The following is a 17,107-nucleotide window of genomic DNA, read 5'->3' on the forward strand; positions in this document are numbered from 1 at the left end:
GCATGATGACACATCGATGGCGAGGTGTGACAAAGGATCGAGACAAAAAAGCACATTGTTATCTGAAGTATGTTTGGACATAAAACGATACACATCAGCCTCCCCTTTACCAGATCGCGAAAATCGAAAGATGTGGAAATTGTAGGAGCAGAAATCTAACTTACAAATTCTGTACTGGTACGCATTAAATATCTCTAGAACTTTACAGACTGTGTCGAGAACGTGTTCATCGCGATGTGTGAAAATGCTCAAGCTTTAGCTTAAATTCATGTTTCGATGAAAAGGAATAGATTGCAGCATATATGAAATCAGCGTGTTCCACGGTTTTCGTTTGTTTTAATTATTCTACAGGCTTTAGTAACGACGATTTCTCTTCATTTAAGAATTCGACGAAGGAGGCGAGACTGCTGAGAAATGACATACTAAGATTAAGATGTCACAATTAATCGTCCAGATTTACAAACTTTCACATACCGCATAGCAAGAGTTGTAAAAGTCAAGCACGATCTCCTTCACATCGCTTTACAGGTAAATCAGAGCACACTTTCTCAGTGGAATCCACGCGAAAAAGGACGACGGCTCGACATCCTCTTGTTGTTCGAGGCGCAATGCACTCCGGTAAAAGTGGCGCAGTGCAGTCTGGTTAACTGCAATGCATTCTGGTAAAAAGTGATGAATTCGAAAATTCGTACCCCCTTCTACATATTCTTCTTAAATCCTGATTATGTTGCTGCTCGCTCGCTACGCTCGCTCCGCAGCAACTGTTAGTGAAAAGAACAGTAACAATAGTCAACAAGTTTTTCTGTTGATAAATAGTATTCGGTCCCGGTTCACTTATATATCAATTCAACTTATAAATATACCTGCATATAACAACGATGACAATTTACAAATTAATGTCATCTCGTCTTTTTGATTCCCATGCCCCAGCTATGTTCCTTCAGACACTGGAGTTAGTTTGAAAAATGTGCCGCCATCTTTTCAGTGTTAAAAGCGCGAAAAGCAGTCACTTGTGCACTTAGTCCTTTAGCAGTTGATTTCCCGATGTGTGAATAACACAATTTTCATGTTATATACAGACATTCTGTTGATCGCTCTCAGCTGCGTAAGTTGCTGTGATGATTCCAGGAGGCGGAAGTTACATCAGCTGTCGCATCACAGTAACACACATACGAAGCTGACGGGAGTAGAGCGCTGATTTAACAAAAATCGCCATCTACACAAGCTACTATGTGGAGCCTTGAATTATTTTCCTTATTCTTTCCGAGTCTCTCTGAAGGTCCGTGTTATGAGGGTCCAGTTTTCGAGCTGACTCGTAGTCCTGAAGAGCTGAAACGAAAAAAAAAAAAACATACTAAACATGATATCTAGCTGTATCAACTGGATGTTGAATGAGTGAATGCAGCTTAGATGGGTGATGTTTGGTAGTCTTCTCAAGGCAAATCCAAGCGATTGTTTCAGTTTCCTATGATCTTTGTATTTCTAAGTTGGAGGTGGAGGGGGGAGGGGGGGGGGGGGAGTGGGCTAATGGACGACCTGGTAGTGTTTCTGGGGGCTGCGATAATCCCATCTAGAGGGGCGGGGGCATTAAATTACACCCAATGCAGTTTCTTTTCGCTACAAAACCGGGATAAGCTCCGCGCCTTGGCCTGCGGGAAAGTTCCTTTACAAAACTCTGAAGAAATGAAGTAAAATTTATTTTTCCGTTCTGATAGACAAATAGACGTCAAAGAGGAGTCCTCGTTCGTAATTAACAAATGTATATCTGTGGTGTCTATGAATTCATGAGAAAATTCTTCAAACAGGTGTTTTGCTCAACTGAGAAGTCATCAAGTGTCTGTACGTGTACTTGTCAATGTAACTTTGTTCACCTACCTAACACATATTCATGTATTTGCATGTACGCTGTTCCTCTTCTAACATACGCCTTACATCTCGATGAACAGTTTGCCTGAACTGGTGGAACAAGGAGCTCCAATGACTGGTGAACAAACAAGCACAACAGGAATAAAACATTGAACTGAACATGTGGACGATTTTGGTTTTAAGAAAAGATCCTTACACTTGTGCAGTCTTGAATGCATTCTTTGTATTGTTTTAATTGAAGATGGCACGCTGCCCTGTTGGAATATAATCTTTAATAAGTCAAGGAGAAATGTCTCTGAGAAGTATCACATTCACTAATTCACTGAAACTGGTAGAAACAACGTAGATTTCTCCCTCCACTTTCCGACACTTTAGACTTGTAATACGTAACCACATTTCTCCATAATTTATTGACGTAAAATCTTACTTTTTAAACATCTTTTTTGTCTAGTTTACAGGAAAACTAATATCTAGACCGGTTTTAGAAAATTCTCATTTCAGTTGAAGTAAGTAGTCATTAGAAAACGTCTTCTACAAACAAATTAACCTATATTTGCTGCAATATATCCATAGTTAACTTAATTCTTCCATAATTTAGCGTGATTGAAAAAGGATACGATGGAATGGAATCATCCAGAACAATGGCTGCAGTAAATGCGTTAACAGCTGCTACATAGTTGCCAGCCTTGAAGAATCCACTGTTGAATTAACAGCATGAAAAAGTCAGGCCATAACAATATGATCATGAATAACTTGCTGCTGAACCTCAATTAAATGCCTTCTTTCATTCTGACCTTCGTATATTTACAAATTAAGGCTTCATAAGAATTCCTTCAATAGGAGACTCTGTACTAGTAAAATGTATTTTCCGCTGGTATGAAGTTGATACAGTTCGTTAGCAGTTTGTTTTTCGTGTTTTGTTGGAGCACGCCGTTAGGGCGTGTCTCCAGGGATTTTGTGGTTGGTTGGTGTTTAGTATTATGATTGTTGGTGTGAATCTTGAATAAACGTCAGTTGTTGGACTGCCTGAGCATCCAACCATCAATTTGTTGTATTTATTTATGTATGTTTTTTAAAGGAAAATAATTTACGTTCGTTTGAGCGTAGCGAATTAGAAGGTAATAAATTTTTTGTTTGTTCCCCTTCTTGTTTGTTTGTTCGTTTGTTCATTTGATCATTCGTTCGTTCATTTGAAAATTTGTTCACTTCCTCTTTTACTTCTCCCCATTCACTCCTAAGTCCATCTGGTTGTTAAAGGAAAACTCTGGATTTCACTTTCAATGGCGACTCATGTTGAACCCTTATCATGTTTTATCAGTCCAGCCAGTAAAACCAACTTACATTCCTTTGTCTTTCAGCCATACTGGGTTCATTTCTTCCATATCGACAGCATCAGTGTTGGCATTATCTGTTTTGCGACCAGCACTGGCCATCTTTCTAAGCCACTAATTGAAAAAGAAGAGCACCGTCAGTTTAAGATGTGGGTTGCTTATGATTACTTGGGAAGCACAAACATTGCATATCTTGCAAAAATTATGCTAACCAAATTTCATGGATCTCACTTTCTCAAACTGGCTTGTGCAAGGCTAAGAAAATGAATTTTGAAGTCCTAAATTTACCATTCCCCACCAGTATTGCCCTGCTATTAAATCACATGTGGATAACTTGCTCTTTCTCTTCCTGAAATATGCAGATTTTTCATGGTATAGGTTCCTCATCCAAAGGTTACTACCAGTTATTTTCTGTAAATGGTTATTACCAGTGGCAGTTTGAGTTGAGTTGAGTTGCTCTGAGAAGGGGAGAAGGGCAAAGTGAAACTGGGTCTTGTCTTTTTCCAGTAATGAAAGAGGTCCAAGGGAGGGGGGGGGGGGGAGGAGAAAAATGTCCAGATACTACCCCCGGTAATCAAAATTGGATCTGAGAGCCTAGCCATAATGTCCCTGTGTTCCATTTTTTTGGAAAAGACAGTCTGAAAAACTCTAAAACTTGTAGCCACAGTAATATCCCATGAAGTCAAACATTGTTTTCATGTATTCCAGACCTATGACCTAGGACTTTATTCCACTTCTCGAATTCTCACTAAAAAATAGTTGTGCATCCTCTTAACCAAAAAAGGAGACATCATAATAGTTTTTGTGAGAGGGTGGTGTAGATAGCAGACAATGTTAAACACACCTCTTCCTCCTCTGGAGCTTTTGATTCTCTGGCAGCTGTTTTGAAAACTCTTGGAGTGAATGAGACTGAGATGGAACCTGACAACCTGGGCTCAGGTACTGGCTTCTCAAGCAAGTCTGTCTTTTTACCTTAGGAATGCAATGACAACTGTAAAGCATGTCATTAGCCTAGAGCGAGGATTATTTTAGAGAGTCTTCACAGCAAGAAAATGCAAACTAATAAAATTAACTTCTCGAAAAAGGATACCAATACATGTGACAAAAAAAGTATTGAAATGTACTGAAAAACTTGAAGAATAAAATAAGCTCAGACATACAAGAACACACAAAAGTAGATCTTCACAACCAGTAACACCATAACAACATAAACTTTATGAATTGCAAATACAAACCAAAAAAAATTATTAGAAATAAGTGGTTCCATTCTTTTGGCAAGTATTAGTAAACAGGTGATGCAAATAAAGAATGACAGCTAGGGGACATTGCCTTTCTATACAAAATTGCCTTTTTTGTGTGCAAACATTCTTACAAATGTGTCTGAGAATCAGAAAGAATTGATGTTTTGGGGTTGGAACTAAAGTGTTAAAGAGGGCAATATAGAACCATACCAAGTGATTGTTGTTGTTTATTGTGAGATTGTAGTTTCTTTACAGCTGGTTTTTCACTTGTCTTTTGAGCTTCTTGAGTTTCTTCACTGCTTGAATCAACTTTTGTTCCTGACATGTTGTCTTTCCATTGCTCAGTTATTTCCTCTTTTAAAATTTCTGGTTCTCTGCTAGATTGTACTTTTTGATTTTCTTTCCACCTTTCAATTGCTTCTGTGGCTTTCTTGCGTTCCTCATCTTTTATAGCATCTATCCTGGCTCTTTCTTCCTGTTCTAACTGAATGAAAAAACCCTCAGCATCAATAAAGATTATTAAAATTTACCTAATGATTTATTTTTGTTTTTTCTGTTTTTATTTTTAAATTAACCTATTGATGCCTGTACCAACCGTGACATCAGCGTTGGCCTTTGTTCCCACTTGTGACATCATCACCTTTGACCAAAATTGGCAACACTTAAATACTCAAGTTAGATGGGAGGAAAAGATCTTTCCAATGATACCCTGATCAGAGTGATAAGGTCAATAATTGACCTAATCTCTCTGACCTGCATATTTTACTCTCAATTACTGAGAGTGAAATATGCATGAAAATGCTTAATTAGAAATTTGAGCAAGAAACTTGAAGGAAAATTTCCCCCAGCTACACTTGGTTGCTCTGTGGTAAGAATATCCTGTGTCAATGGTGCTTTCTGGGGAATTCTTAAACTGGAAGCAAGCCCAGCAACTGCCACAAAAAGATAAGAAAAGGAAAAAAAGGAAAGGCAGCAAAAAAAAAAAAAAAATTAAAAAACAAAAACACTAAAGATGTAGGTCACTTTCTCGTCCAAAATTTTGATTTCTGCACATGCCCAAGCAAAAATGTCATAAAATGTGATGCTAGTGGAAAGATGGGCATGCTTTCATGTTGCGCCTTTTTGAGTAGATTGGAGCTAGTTTAGTTCACGTCCAGGCTGAAAATGCCAAAAATGTCTAAAAATGGGTTTTTCCTAAAACTCTCCAGCTCTCAATGGGTTAATGTCTGGAGATGAAAAGAGCTGTCTGAAAAAACAGTTTACTATTTATCAAAAGTCACTTTTGAATTCTAGCATACAGAAGGCTGCATGAAACAAGAGGAAGCATGGTTAAATAGTAAGGGTGCCAAACTTGATGTCCCCGGGGTATGGGTTCCAGTCCCATTCTGACTACTGAGCTGGTGGTGTTCTCAGAAGTTCTGAGTTCAGCTCCTCTACCACACCTGTAAATAGCCAACTGGTTTACCTTCTGTCACTTTTTAAGCTTGAACGTTTGTTTGCAAATATTTGTTTCAACTTTTGTTTCCATTGGTCCTGAAAAAAGCCTCATGGATGAGTCATCAATTACATTTTTTGGAAAATGATTGTATTGATGAAATGCACAAATACCAACATAAAAATATAGAAATCTGGATATTGCCAATCTACCTTCTTGACCATCAAAAAACCTTGTTAAAAGTACAATTCTGTTGATGGAACCAAAATATAAATATGCATCAAATCTCTAACACATTTCCCTCCAAAATTCCAAACGTAAGCCAAAATAGGAGTGAAAAATGTACTTTCAGCACTTTCCTCCACATCTGGGAGATTTAGTGACCCATATAGGAGACCAAGAGATTGGTCTGTATCCAGGGGTCCAGGATATGAAACTGTTTTGAGATGTTCAAAAAAAGTATAAAAATGTACACAAACAATGCCTAACATGTTATGTGTAGTGCTAGTTCACCACTGTTCGATCAAAGTTAATGGTATTTCAGTTGGATAAAAATCAAGGAAAAATTGTGAATTATAAATTATTTCACCTACCTTTCCTCTGAAACACCATGAATAACGATCAAGCAATGGTGAAACTGTACTTCCCATAACACCTTACAGCATTTTTGGGTTTGCTTATACACTTGCTTTCTTTTACACTTTTTTATTTTATTTTAGGACCAACCTTCATTTGCTCTCTCAGTGCTAATTTCTCTTGCTCTCTTTTCTCAGCTGCTTTTCGTTCCTTTTCCTCTTCAGCTCTCTTGTGTGCTTTAGCAACAGCTTTTTCCCGTTTAGTCTTCATGAATTCTTTGTCTTCTGATTCTGAGGCCAGTAACTGGTTCCATTGTAATGGGCTTTTCTTTACCAGTTGAAATTTGAGAACGCCATTACCAAACGTTGCCCTGCTCTTGGTATCTTCAACTTCATCAAACAGGCACACTTCAAAAATGTATGGTGGGTAGCTCACCTACAAGTGATATTCCATTAACTGTATCAACTATAAAAGCGACAATATCACGATAATTGGTAATGCAAGCTTGCTCAGACGAGAGATAGAAATGCTAACCTTGATGTACTCATCAATGGAAAATATATCTACTCGATTTGGCGGCACTCCCTTTAACGGTACAGTAATTAAAACTGATTCGTTCGTTTCCTCCCAAACGTAGTCCTTCACTTGTATCGGCATCTTAACCCTTTTTAATTTCTAAAACACCATAAACATGACAAATGCTGTTTATTAACCCATATAGCCACCTTTCTAACACAAAATCTACCAGGCGCGTTTCCAAGTAGTTCCCAGTTCTCGCATTTTTACTTTATTTCGCGCCAACTTCAAACATGGCGGACAAGAATGCTCGACGTAACATCGGTGTTGGAATTGGTGTTTTTGTAAGTTCTCCTGAGCATCCAAACTGTGTCATACTAGGAAAGAGAAAGGGATCTTCTGGAAGTGGGCAGTACGCGCTCCCAGGGGGGCATTTGGAATTTGGGTAAGACATAATATTTTCTTGATACTCGTCTCAGAGAAGTTAAAATCTGAAAAAAGTAAGCGAAAGCGAACCTTTTGCGCATTAATAGATAGTTGACAAGTTACTTTCACGATAGTCGTGTAAATCTGTGCAGGAAGTTGTGGGGGGATGAGAGGGGTAGGGAGAGAGAGAGAGAGAGGGAGGGAGTGCGTTCTGCCTTTTCATAGAAGCTTTATATGGGTTATTGATCAAGTTTGAAGTCAAGAGCGCAGGATATTGGTGAAGATCTTTTCTGCATGTTTTTTGACTTAGATGCAGCCAAGGTCCAAAAGAGATTAAGCTCCTTCTGTCTTCCTACTTGAATTTAAATGAAAACTGTGAATTTGAGGTTGTCATTGACAGTGAATATAAATCAGCACAGTGACTTGGAGACATTTCTAATAATTCCACTTCCCACCCTTTGCTAGCCCTAAAATTAATAATCCCCTACTTGGGAGATAATACATTATAATTATTATATGGCTAACTCTGCCTGTAGGCAAGATGAACCAAACCCTACAATGTGATTGGCCACTCAATTGAGTGGGCTAGACAGGGCTGCCTTGCCCACTTTATCCCACAGGAAAATGTTCCCTTGACTGTATGCCATATAAATCCTTTTATCACCAGGCTTGTATGGCCAAGATGGTGGGATATGGTATCTTGCATTCAATTGGAGGATTATTAGAAGGGGGACTTACTAGAGATAAGATGACATATGGATCTGGTTTGACAAAGGGTAAGGGACTAAGGGTTATGATTCACTTATAGATCCCAGTGGCAGATTGCTGCTTCTTGTTGGCACAGCCTAAAGATATCTTTTTGGTAAAACTTAAATTAAAGTTTTTCTCACTTTTATACTCAGTGAAGAGTGGTCTGAATGTGCAATAAGAGAAACTTTGGAGGAAACTGGACTTAAGATCAAGAATGTTTCTTTTGCGACCACTGTCAATGCAGTTGTGCCCAAAGAAGATTACCATTATATAACTATATTCATGAAAGGTGAGATTGATGTCAGCCACATAAGAGAGCCAGAAAACTTGGAACCGGACAAATGTGACGGTAAGACAAACAAATTTAATTTATTCGTTAGATATGTTGTAGTTCAGTTGATTTTTGATTTCAGTTATGTGCTTCATTTCCTGTGAGTTATTTTTTCAATTTAGCCCCAGTTGATAATTATTTTTGACAATTTTGAAAACAAGAAATTTGTCATCTGGCATATCATGATCAGAGCATTGCAGCTGTCAATTTTCTAACCTGTTGTCCCTGTGATAATCACTTAAGTCTCCACTATGAACAAGCTCCCTAGTGGATTAAATGGTGAGAATGCAGCTGAAAGCAAAACCACTTGGAACATGAAGTGAGCACAGTTTGGTCTTGGGGACAGCAACATTTCTTCCCTGCATTGTGAGACCTTCCTCCCAGACTGCGCTAGACTCACTCCGCTTGCTCCAGACTCTACTTAGCTAGCTTGGCTCACCAATATATTTTTTGCTCTGTGCCCCATTTGGGAACTTGTTCACAAGCTATGATCTTTTCTCTGGTTCTCAAAGCCTCTTCTCACTCATTCTTTTATAGTTCCTTTAGTTTAACATGTTGAATATGATAACAATAGGAATACAGCAATACAGACAGGCTCAGATTAATTTTACTGCCTTGTTTTTTTTTTTCAATAGGTTGGGATTGGTATGACTGGTATGACTCTGAGAAATTTCCAACTCCACTCTTTGAACCTCTTAGAATTGCAAGAATACAGGGTTACCAACCATTTGACAGCAATGCACATGGACACTGCGACTCTACATTGTTTAGTATTTGTCCTAACTAGCACCAGAAAATCCATGGATAACACAAGAAATATCAAACAATGTACCGTAAACTGCCACTTATAAGCCTTCCTGAGAAAGAGGCTGAAAGTCAGCTAGTGAAATCATTCAAGATATTAAAGTGAAAACATTGATCAAACACACTCTCATAATCTTTGATTACTACTAGTAATAATATAGTTATCAGTGGCACTCACCTAATTTCAGAAAACATTGTTTGATATGTTATTAGGATTTGTTGTGTGTTTTAAAACAAGCTAAAAAGGCTAATTCAATGCATGCAAACAATTTGACCGGCTGAGAACACTTTTCAATTACTATGTTATCATTCTGGGGTGGGGTAGGGGGTACTCCCAGAAAAATTGGATGGGGGTGTGTGGACCACACATACCTATATAGCCCATATAAGGGGGTTAGCCTAGCACTGTAAAAAGTGCAATTTTAAGTCTATATAATACTGAGTTGTGATAATCACTTTGTTTCATTGGTAATTTTATTTTCATCAACCATTTTTATCTGCTCCACCATGAGGTAGTAAAGTAAAGTCTACTTCATGACCAAGTGCAAGAGAAATCTCTGATGACAGAAGATTGTGTAGGCAAGCACCATCGTGTGTGTATATCCAGGAGCCATTTTTCAGATCATATCTCTTTGGGCCACTGAAATAAGAATAGAATAAAATAAAGAATGGCAACAAGAAGAATAAACCATTTTTTGGCAAGATACTAATTGTTTTCCAAACTGAGTGTAACTTGAATATGGTTGACATGAAGAACATTGTAAACAAACCACATGCTACATATGACCGTCATGTTTACCTTGTAGGAGATGACAACCATATTTGCCTGTTAGGGCTTTGCTTGTTTATCACATAGGTACCACGCCCTGCTGAAAGTGTAAAAGAGCAGCATATTCAGCATATATTTGTGTGTGTTATGAACTCATATTTATACCATAAGGTTGCTGTTAAGCTCTTAGTTTTAATTTGTTCTCACTGCTTTAAAATTGTGTAACACGTTTGACAGACTTTTCATAGTTCCTTGTACCATATTGATTAATTACGATCTAGTATTACCAAGTATCATGAAATACAAAATTAAAAAATGAATTTTCTTAATTACCTCCCAAATTTACTGTAAGTACTCCATCCTACAAAGGAAGATAAACAAAGAAAGCAGATATTAATGTTCCGTAAACCAGAAAAAAGAAGGATAAGAAAATATTTGGTACAATATATTTGATTTTTGGCAAGAATTATCAAGCAATAACTGCCAAGGAAGCAGAGGTGTGCAGCTGATGTGAGAAATGGTATCAATCAATCAATCAATCAATCAATCAATCAATCAATCCTTAATCAAAACACGAAATCTTATCATAAAAATGGTCTTGCTAGGAGTCGTGTAAAAAATCACAATGAATAAATTAACTATGTTGACAGGAATGCATTAACTAACATTACATTAACTAACAAACTAATCAACTAGCCTACAATAAAAACCTATGCAATAAAACTTTCTCAAATTTATAGTGCACTAAAAATAACCTTTCCCATTCAGCGAGTTCTTAAACAGTTTTAAACTAGGCAGGTGTCGGATATCCAAGGGATTCTTGTTCCACAGAACAGATCCTCTGTTGTGCAGGCTACCATAGCAATTTATCTTAGAGTTTCTAAGATTGTGTGCCTTTACATCTGAGGTGTTGATAAAAATCTGCTTCAGCCATGATGGGGAAAGATGGATTTTATACATAATCATAGCCAGTTGTTTAAATCTTTTGTTTTCCAAACTCTCCCAGCCAAGTTCATCCGACAAAATACTTGAGCAAGTTTCACAATTTGAAAAGGTGAGAATTCTGGCAGCCCTATTTTGCAGTTTTTGAATTTTGTCTGATAGCCCCTTGCTGATATTGCCCCATACAGTGCTACAGTAATTGAAATAAGGCATAACAAGTGTATTATACATGTTCATTCTAGTATCAAATGGTATAGTACAATAAGTAGTGCTCACACGTTTTAAGATTGCAAGACCAGCAGAAATTTTCTTTGAGGTAACATTTATGTGTGGGCACCAATTGAGAGATTCGTCAATGTGAACTCCAAGAGTTTAATGTTTGGTTACCCTGTCTAGTGGTGTATTATGGACTTTGACTGTAAAATCATTATGTATTTGGGATAACTTGAATTTTCTCCCTATGAGCATGTATTTAGTTTTCTTGACATTTAGAGTTATTTGTTTGCTGTCAGCTATGACTGGATTAAATTCATATCATAATTCATTTTGTGTTCAAGGACATAAACTATGAGTAACCATGGGTGCTGCTTCTTGTAGAAGATGCACAGAAATATTATCTAGGCCACTGGCTTTGTTACTTTGAATTAAATCAAAGATCTCCTCGCTTGATACACTGTATTTCTGCTATGCTAAAAGTTTGTTCTGTTGGAGTTACATAATGAGTATATTTACTAGATGTATCTTGAATTTCAGAGGCTAAAGAAGGCCCTATTTGTGAAAAGTGAGTGTTAGGCATATTACTGATTTTGATGGGGTCAGTAGTTATAGTATCTCCTGTTGCCAGCTGAGTAATCTTAGTAGATTTGGATTCATTACCAATTAGTCTATTCCTCTCCAGGTATTCTTTATGTTTCTGCAGTTTTCCTTAAAAAATGCATTGTAATTGTTCGTTTTAGCATTTTTAATTTCCTAACTAACCTTGTTTTTTATCTGTTGGGAACGTTGAGGTTATGTTTTTAAGTTTGTCTCTTTGGAACATTAGCTCGTTTAGCTCAGGAGAGTAATCCAAGGAGAAGAGATGCATCTCACTCACCTCTTCTTTAGTGGTGCATGATAGTCAGCAATCCCTAAGAACATTTGCAATATCAGGGCTATTCTCCAGTTCAATCAGATTCCAAGGAACCATTAATAAATCATGTCGAAAATTATCGGGAAAAAAGTTCTTAAAGCATCTGCTCATTACTATCTTTGGATTTGATTTAGGGGTACAAATCTTCCTTATTGCATACATGAGACAGTGATCACTCATACCAATATCAGAGACTCTGATATCCGAGAAGTACAAAGGGTTATTAGTTAAAAATAAATCAATGATAGAGGATGTGTGCTGGGTTAAGCGTGTTGGCTGGTTAATTAATTGGCTATATTGGTAACTTTCACAGATATTTAATAATTTTTGTGTGCTGCAGTCTGGTGGTGTTGCATCAACATTGCAGTTTATGTCACCAACAACATCTACTTCCATTTGATACGAGTCCAATTCTTGCAATACAGCTTCAAATCTATTCATCATGTCAATTGTGGACCCAGGAAGCCGATACCATGCGCACACAATAAATGGTTTCACTCTGGGTTTCGACACGTGGATACTGATTAGTTCCATGTTAGCCTCAGGGAGGTCATTGAGATGCTTATTAATTTATTAATATAGAGAGCTACACCCCCACCAGATCTATTTCTATCTTTCCTTTCACAGGTATATCCAGGGATACTAGTCTCACCATTTTGAATAGAGCTGTCTAAATGTGTCTCGTTAATAGCCAGTATATCAACCGGCTTGGGCTGCATTTAGATCCTAAGCTGGTCAATATGCTTATACAAACTGGCCAAGTTTATAGAAGCTATTTTATATTCTCTAGTTATGGAATGCCCAAATTTGGCTGCACATGCGTACTAATCTAAATGTTATTCGGTAAATTATTTGGAGTTTTTGGATGAACTCGGCGTTTATAATCTAGCTGGGTGTGGGTATTTATAGTGGAATATGAATTATCAGAAGAATTATTTAAGAAGGCCTGTATTAAAGAGGCAAGAAAAGCTTTGGTCTTCTGAAAATTTTGATAGTTATCCTTGGGCCTTCTTGCATCTCTGGTATTATGCTTACTAGCAGTACTTGTATTTAATGCTTTGAGGAGGTTAGTAGCTAGATTAGCAGAGCCTTTGTTATTTAAGTGCAGTTCGCTACAATTTAGACACAACTCATTTAGTCGGCCATAGTTAACAAATCTCCATTTCATTTGTAGACACATAGATCTGAGTTCATTGTTTGTGTCAGAGTGGAACCAACAAAAACATGGGGTATACGTAATCCCCAGGACAAGATCACTCCCTCCTCCTCCAGAAAGGCTCACTAGGTGTTTGGAGGCAATTTTGCTAAGGTATCATGACCCAAGTCACCCCTGATGAGTAATTCTTACCTTAAATATTATTTCTCTCCACTTTAAATACTCTAAAGGTGCTGTGATAACATAATAAATGACCATGGATATTTAATTTTGATCTTCCAGAGTGGAACCAACAAAAACATGGGGTGATCCCCAGGACAAGTCTGACTACTCCCTCCTCCTCCAGAAAGGCTCACTAAGTGTTTAGAGGCAATTTTGCCAAGCAAAGTGAGTGCAGGAGCAATTATTCTGGTTGCTTGTGCCTGCACACACCTCACTTGGTTGAAAAAGCCCTCTCCAAATTTTGTTTGCAACTCTGTAGGGAGAGAGTCTCCCTCCTACAATACCACCTTTTAACTTACACTCAATTGAACATCATAGTCTGTGGGACTTGATGGACTTTCACCAAGGTCTTCGAATAACTCTGCTAGGGCATCCAGTGTCTCATCTGCAGTATTGTGATATGACACCTCATCTAAGGTGCTGAAAAAAAAATCAAGAAAACATTTGTATAATTACGCAAATGATGTAACTAAAGTTGACATGTACTAAGCTAATACTAGGGAACTATCTACATATTCACTTGTTCCCCACTTAGCGTCCACTGGATGTTTAAGGGGAGGAGGAGTAAGGTGAGTTAATTTTTGAACATTATAATTAGTGCAAGCAAAAACAAAATGATCCATTTTACTTTAGTTTACTCATTGTTTAGAGTGGCACACAACAAAAACAGAAGGTTTTCACTTTTGTGTGTGTTGGACTGACAGTTGAAAAAGAATTTTAGAGTAGGATGTGAAATGCCATTGCCTACTATGTGAAAGTGTTTGAAGTCATGATGGCTTTTAAATGCCTGCTATTGATGATTCTGGTTCTTGCTTCTGAATACTGTAGTCAGAAATAAGACACATGGTTTCAACATGTTCAACAGCATATTAAGCCAATTCTTCACATCTGTAGTGACTTGAATGCAGTCAGTTTTCAGGCAGGAAAATTCCAATTGAACGTTAAGGAGAAGGGAAGGGTATTCTGACCTAAACATCCAGTGGACGTATTATATACCTGCCAACTCTCACGTGTTAAGCGTGAGTCTCACGCCTACGGATCTAAAATTGTGATCTCACGCATTCAGACCAATTTCTCACGCCTAACTGGCAATAGCAAGTGTAACGGCTGAAAAACTGATTAAATAAAAATTCACTTTTTTTTCGGCGAAATACAGTTGGTGAGTCCAGCAAAAAAGCGTCTTCAAGCTTACTCCGTTACGCATATTGAGTTCGCGACACCAACTCGTGTTTAGATTGTGTGGCGTGACAAGTTTCCGGTTTCCTTTGTCATGGTTAAGTTGTCGAAAATCTTTCTACACCTTCGGTTATCTTCGGAAGTCGCTGGGAAATCTTCGGCAATCTTCGCGAGTTGTCCAAAATCTTCGGCAATCTTCGGAAGCCGTCGGTAAATCTTCGGAAATTCAGGTTCTGTGGAGACGAAAAATCTCACGCATTTTACTGAAAAAAAGTTGGCAGGTATAGTATTAATGGGCGGGGAACAAATGAATATGTCAATGACCCCTAAGTAATTAAGTTTGTAAAATTTATTAAGGCATATGTAGCTCGACAGAGAAATACCTTGCAGTGCACAATTTCTTTGTCAAAATAATTCCACTCTGGTGAAGCTGAAATGGTAAGTTAAGTTTTACATAAGCTTGATTTATAAGCTTTCAATACGTGAAGTGAGAATTCAACAAAAAGTTGTAGCTTTATATATTGAAAGTCTTACCTTTAGCCTTGTTGAAAGCAGTGAATGACGCGATCTTTTAGAAGTCGTGGATATTAAGCTCCTTCTGTTCAAAATTGCAGAACATAATGCAAAGGTGTTCAACTCGACTTTTTTAAGAAGACATATCGTTCGAATAGCGAACATCATGGCGAGATTCCTATTTCAAATGTCGAAATAAGCCAGGCGCGCAAACATTTGGCAGCGGGAACCTGGATTCTAAATAGCATTCGCGGCCATTTTGAAAGCATGAAAGTCAAAATCAAACGTAAGTTATTTTATTTGTTACAATTTTCTTGCCTTCCTGGGCTGTATATTTTCTTTATTACTGGATGCTACTTCTAATGTGAATCTCTTTTTTTGTCATGATCGCCACCCTATGCTGTTCAATATCAGAGTGAGTATAAAACGTTGATAAATCTACTAGGCTTGTTTGCACTTGGCATAACATAGCTCCATGTAACTTCGCTGTTTTTAGTTTAACTATGTACCTGGAAAATGCATTCCTGAGCCATTTCTTTCTCTCTACGCTTTTAGGGTGACCTTTTGGTGGTGACACTCGTTTGTTCATCAGTCAATTCCAGTAATGCCATCTCCTTTAGTCCACCCGTTCCCATATTTGATCAACGGGAGGTGAAACAGACATGAGACAACATCATGTCTTGCATTCCCAGCCAAATGCAAGACCAAAACTACAAGCTGGGTGCCAAATGCTTCAGGGTCGTCCCAGGATAAGGCAAATGCCTGGCCCCCAGCAGAAATAAGATTTTCAATGCCCCACGTCTGGGATTAAGACATGTGCAAAGGCTATTTCCTGGGGGGAAAGAGAGTGGGCTATGCTGGAATTGCCTGCTGCATATTTAACCCTGAATTTTCAAATTCCCCAACCATCTGACGTGACTTAATATGTTGTGATTGTTGTGTTCACAGGTGGATTGGAGTAGCCACATGGCGCTGGGTGGCTAATGATGACAACTGTGGTATTTGCCGTATGGCATTTGATGGCTGCTGTCCCGATTGTAAAATACCAGGAGATGACTGTCCCTTAGGTAACAAGACATCAACATCCCTCCCCCCTGGCCATACCCTGGTCATTTAGCTATTGGATATGCCCCAGGAATCTAGCTTAGAATGTTATTACTTCCGTCATCAAAACTTTTCATTTCTGGTACATTTTAATTTCCTTTTGTGGTTGATGGTCATTTTATCAATATCTCACCATGTGTTCCCCACTTTGTTTGCCTGGCAAGAACATGTTTCACCCCTGAAGCCAGAACTATATACTTTTGTTTCCAAGGAATCAAAGCAAAAAGGTTTAAAAGAGGGAGCAGGGTGGGGAAGTAACTAAAAGTGAAATGGGATCATTAATGCAATAAAAGGAGTTGTCAGGTGAAAGTGGGCCCATGATTCTTACTGCAATTATGGAGGCAGGGTACAAAATGTTGACTGGTTTAGGTTGAAAACTTTTCAGTCATAAATGGGGGAAGGAAGAGTAGGGGAGGCCATCCTCTTTCCTTCTTAAGTGTCTCAAAGGCACCGATCAACAGGTAAGGAAAATTAAATCACCACAACTAACACAGTCAGCATTCTCTTTTCCAGTTTGGGGTCGTTGTTCCCATGTGTTCCACATGCACTGTATTCTCAAGTGGCTCAATTCTCAACTACATCAACAGCTGTGTCCCATGTGCAGACAAGAATGGCAGTTCAAGGAATAACACTTAATTTTCAAGCCTGCTCTCCTTCAGAGTCATAATTTGACCAACAGACCTGAAGAAAATTGAAATTTCTAACAGCTGTTATTTTGTCTATTGTACAGTCACATTGCCAAGATCAGTTTGTATATTGTAAATAAAGTCCATTTTAAAAAAATGGTTAAGAGGTTGCTTACAGCATTTTAGTCTTGCAT

General features: G+C 38.0%; 4 protein-coding genes across 4 annotated transcripts; 2 read left to right on the forward strand and 2 right to left on the reverse strand.

Annotated features, from left to right (window-relative positions):
- Nucleotides 1-819: 819 nt before the first annotated feature.
- On the reverse strand, nucleotides 820-7,187 carry LOC145479340 (dynein axonemal assembly factor 4-like). The gene is made up of 9 exons (XM_081457682.1): nucleotides 6,984-7,187; nucleotides 6,600-6,884; nucleotides 4,649-4,922; nucleotides 4,042-4,169; nucleotides 3,208-3,311; nucleotides 2,484-2,564; nucleotides 2,063-2,135; nucleotides 1,876-1,981; nucleotides 820-1,329 (listed from the first exon to the last, which is right to left on the reverse strand). Exons 1-9 carry the CDS (start codon nucleotides 7,104-7,106, stop codon nucleotides 1,229-1,231), a joined length of 1,275 nt encoding a protein of 424 aa, XP_081313808.1. The 5' UTR covers nucleotides 7,107-7,187; the 3' UTR covers nucleotides 820-1,228.
- A 29-nt stretch (nucleotides 7,188-7,216) lies between these two features.
- LOC145479741 (nucleotide triphosphate diphosphatase NUDT15-like) lies at nucleotides 7,217-9,830 on the forward strand. The gene is made up of 3 exons (XM_081458182.1): nucleotides 7,217-7,410; nucleotides 8,294-8,490; nucleotides 9,108-9,830. The coding sequence occupies exons 1-3, from the start codon at nucleotides 7,259-7,261 to the stop codon at nucleotides 9,257-9,259; spliced, it is 501 nt and encodes a 166-aa protein (XP_081314308.1). The 5' UTR covers nucleotides 7,217-7,258; the 3' UTR covers nucleotides 9,260-9,830.
- LOC145479707 (frataxin, mitochondrial-like) lies at nucleotides 9,760-15,468 on the reverse strand. Its single transcript, XM_081458148.1, has 6 exons — nucleotides 15,205-15,468; nucleotides 15,054-15,100; nucleotides 13,794-13,914; nucleotides 10,379-10,406; nucleotides 10,076-10,145; nucleotides 9,760-9,916 (listed from the first exon to the last, which is right to left on the reverse strand). The coding sequence occupies exons 1-6, from the start codon at nucleotides 15,349-15,351 to the stop codon at nucleotides 9,760-9,762; spliced, it is 570 nt and encodes a 189-aa protein (XP_081314274.1). The 5' UTR covers nucleotides 15,352-15,468.
- An 8-nt stretch (nucleotides 15,469-15,476) lies between these two features.
- LOC145479822 (anaphase-promoting complex subunit 11-like) lies at nucleotides 15,477-17,101 on the forward strand. The gene is made up of 3 exons (XM_081458285.1): nucleotides 15,477-15,598; nucleotides 16,132-16,250; nucleotides 16,801-17,101. The coding sequence occupies exons 1-3, from the start codon at nucleotides 15,567-15,569 to the stop codon at nucleotides 16,914-16,916; spliced, it is 267 nt and encodes an 88-aa protein (XP_081314411.1). The 5' UTR covers nucleotides 15,477-15,566; the 3' UTR covers nucleotides 16,917-17,101.
- The last annotated feature ends 6 nt before the right edge of the window (nucleotides 17,102-17,107 follow it).

Source organism: Orbicella franksi, chromosome 1 (assembly GCF_964199315.1).
Source record: "Orbicella franksi chromosome 1, jaOrbFran1.1, whole genome shotgun sequence".
Lineage (NCBI taxonomy): Eukaryota > Metazoa > Cnidaria > Anthozoa > Scleractinia > Merulinidae > Orbicella > Orbicella franksi.

Bases quoted from the DNA above. Each gene is read 5' to 3' on its own strand.
- LOC145479340 (XM_081457682.1), bottom strand. From the start codon at position 7,106: ATGCCGATACAAGTGAAGGACTACGTTTGGGAGGAAACGAACGAATCA. The intron at 4,923-6,599 runs GTTGGTCCTAAA...TTTTTCATTCAG, and splicing joins CACTGAGAGAGCAAATGAAG to TTAGAACAGGAAGAAAGAGC. The intron at 3,312-4,041 runs GTGTGTTTAACA...TTTTTCAATTAG, and splicing joins AAGCTCCAGAGGAGGAAGAG to TGGCTTAGAAAGATGGCCAG.
- LOC145479741 (XM_081458182.1), top strand. From the start codon at position 7,259: ATGGCGGACAAGAATGCTCGACGTAACATCGGTGTTGGAATTGGTGTT. The intron at 7,411-8,293 runs GTAAGACATAAT...TTTTATACTCAG, and splicing joins GGGGGGCATTTGGAATTTGG to TGAAGAGTGGTCTGAATGTG. The intron at 8,491-9,107 runs GTAAGACAAACA...TTTTTTCAATAG, and splicing joins GGAACCGGACAAATGTGACG to GTTGGGATTGGTATGACTGG.
- LOC145479707 (XM_081458148.1), bottom strand. From the start codon at position 15,351: ATGATGTTCGCTATTCGAACGATATGTCTTCTTAAAAAAGTCGAGTTG. The intron at 13,915-15,053 runs GTATTTCTCTGT...TTTTTTTTTCAG, and splicing joins AAGAAATTGTGCACTGCAAG to CACCTTAGATGAGGTGTCAT. The intron at 10,407-13,793 runs GTAAGTTAAAAG...CTTCCTTTGTAG, and splicing joins ACTATGATGTTCAATTGAGT to GATGGAGTACTTACAGTAAA.
- LOC145479822 (XM_081458285.1), top strand. From the start codon at position 15,567: ATGATCGCCACCCTATGCTGTTCAATATCAGA. The intron at 15,599-16,131 runs GTGAGTATAAAA...TTGTGTTCACAG, and splicing joins CTATGCTGTTCAATATCAGA to GTGGATTGGAGTAGCCACAT. The intron at 16,251-16,800 runs GTAACAAGACAT...TCTCTTTTCCAG, and splicing joins AGGAGATGACTGTCCCTTAG to TTTGGGGTCGTTGTTCCCAT.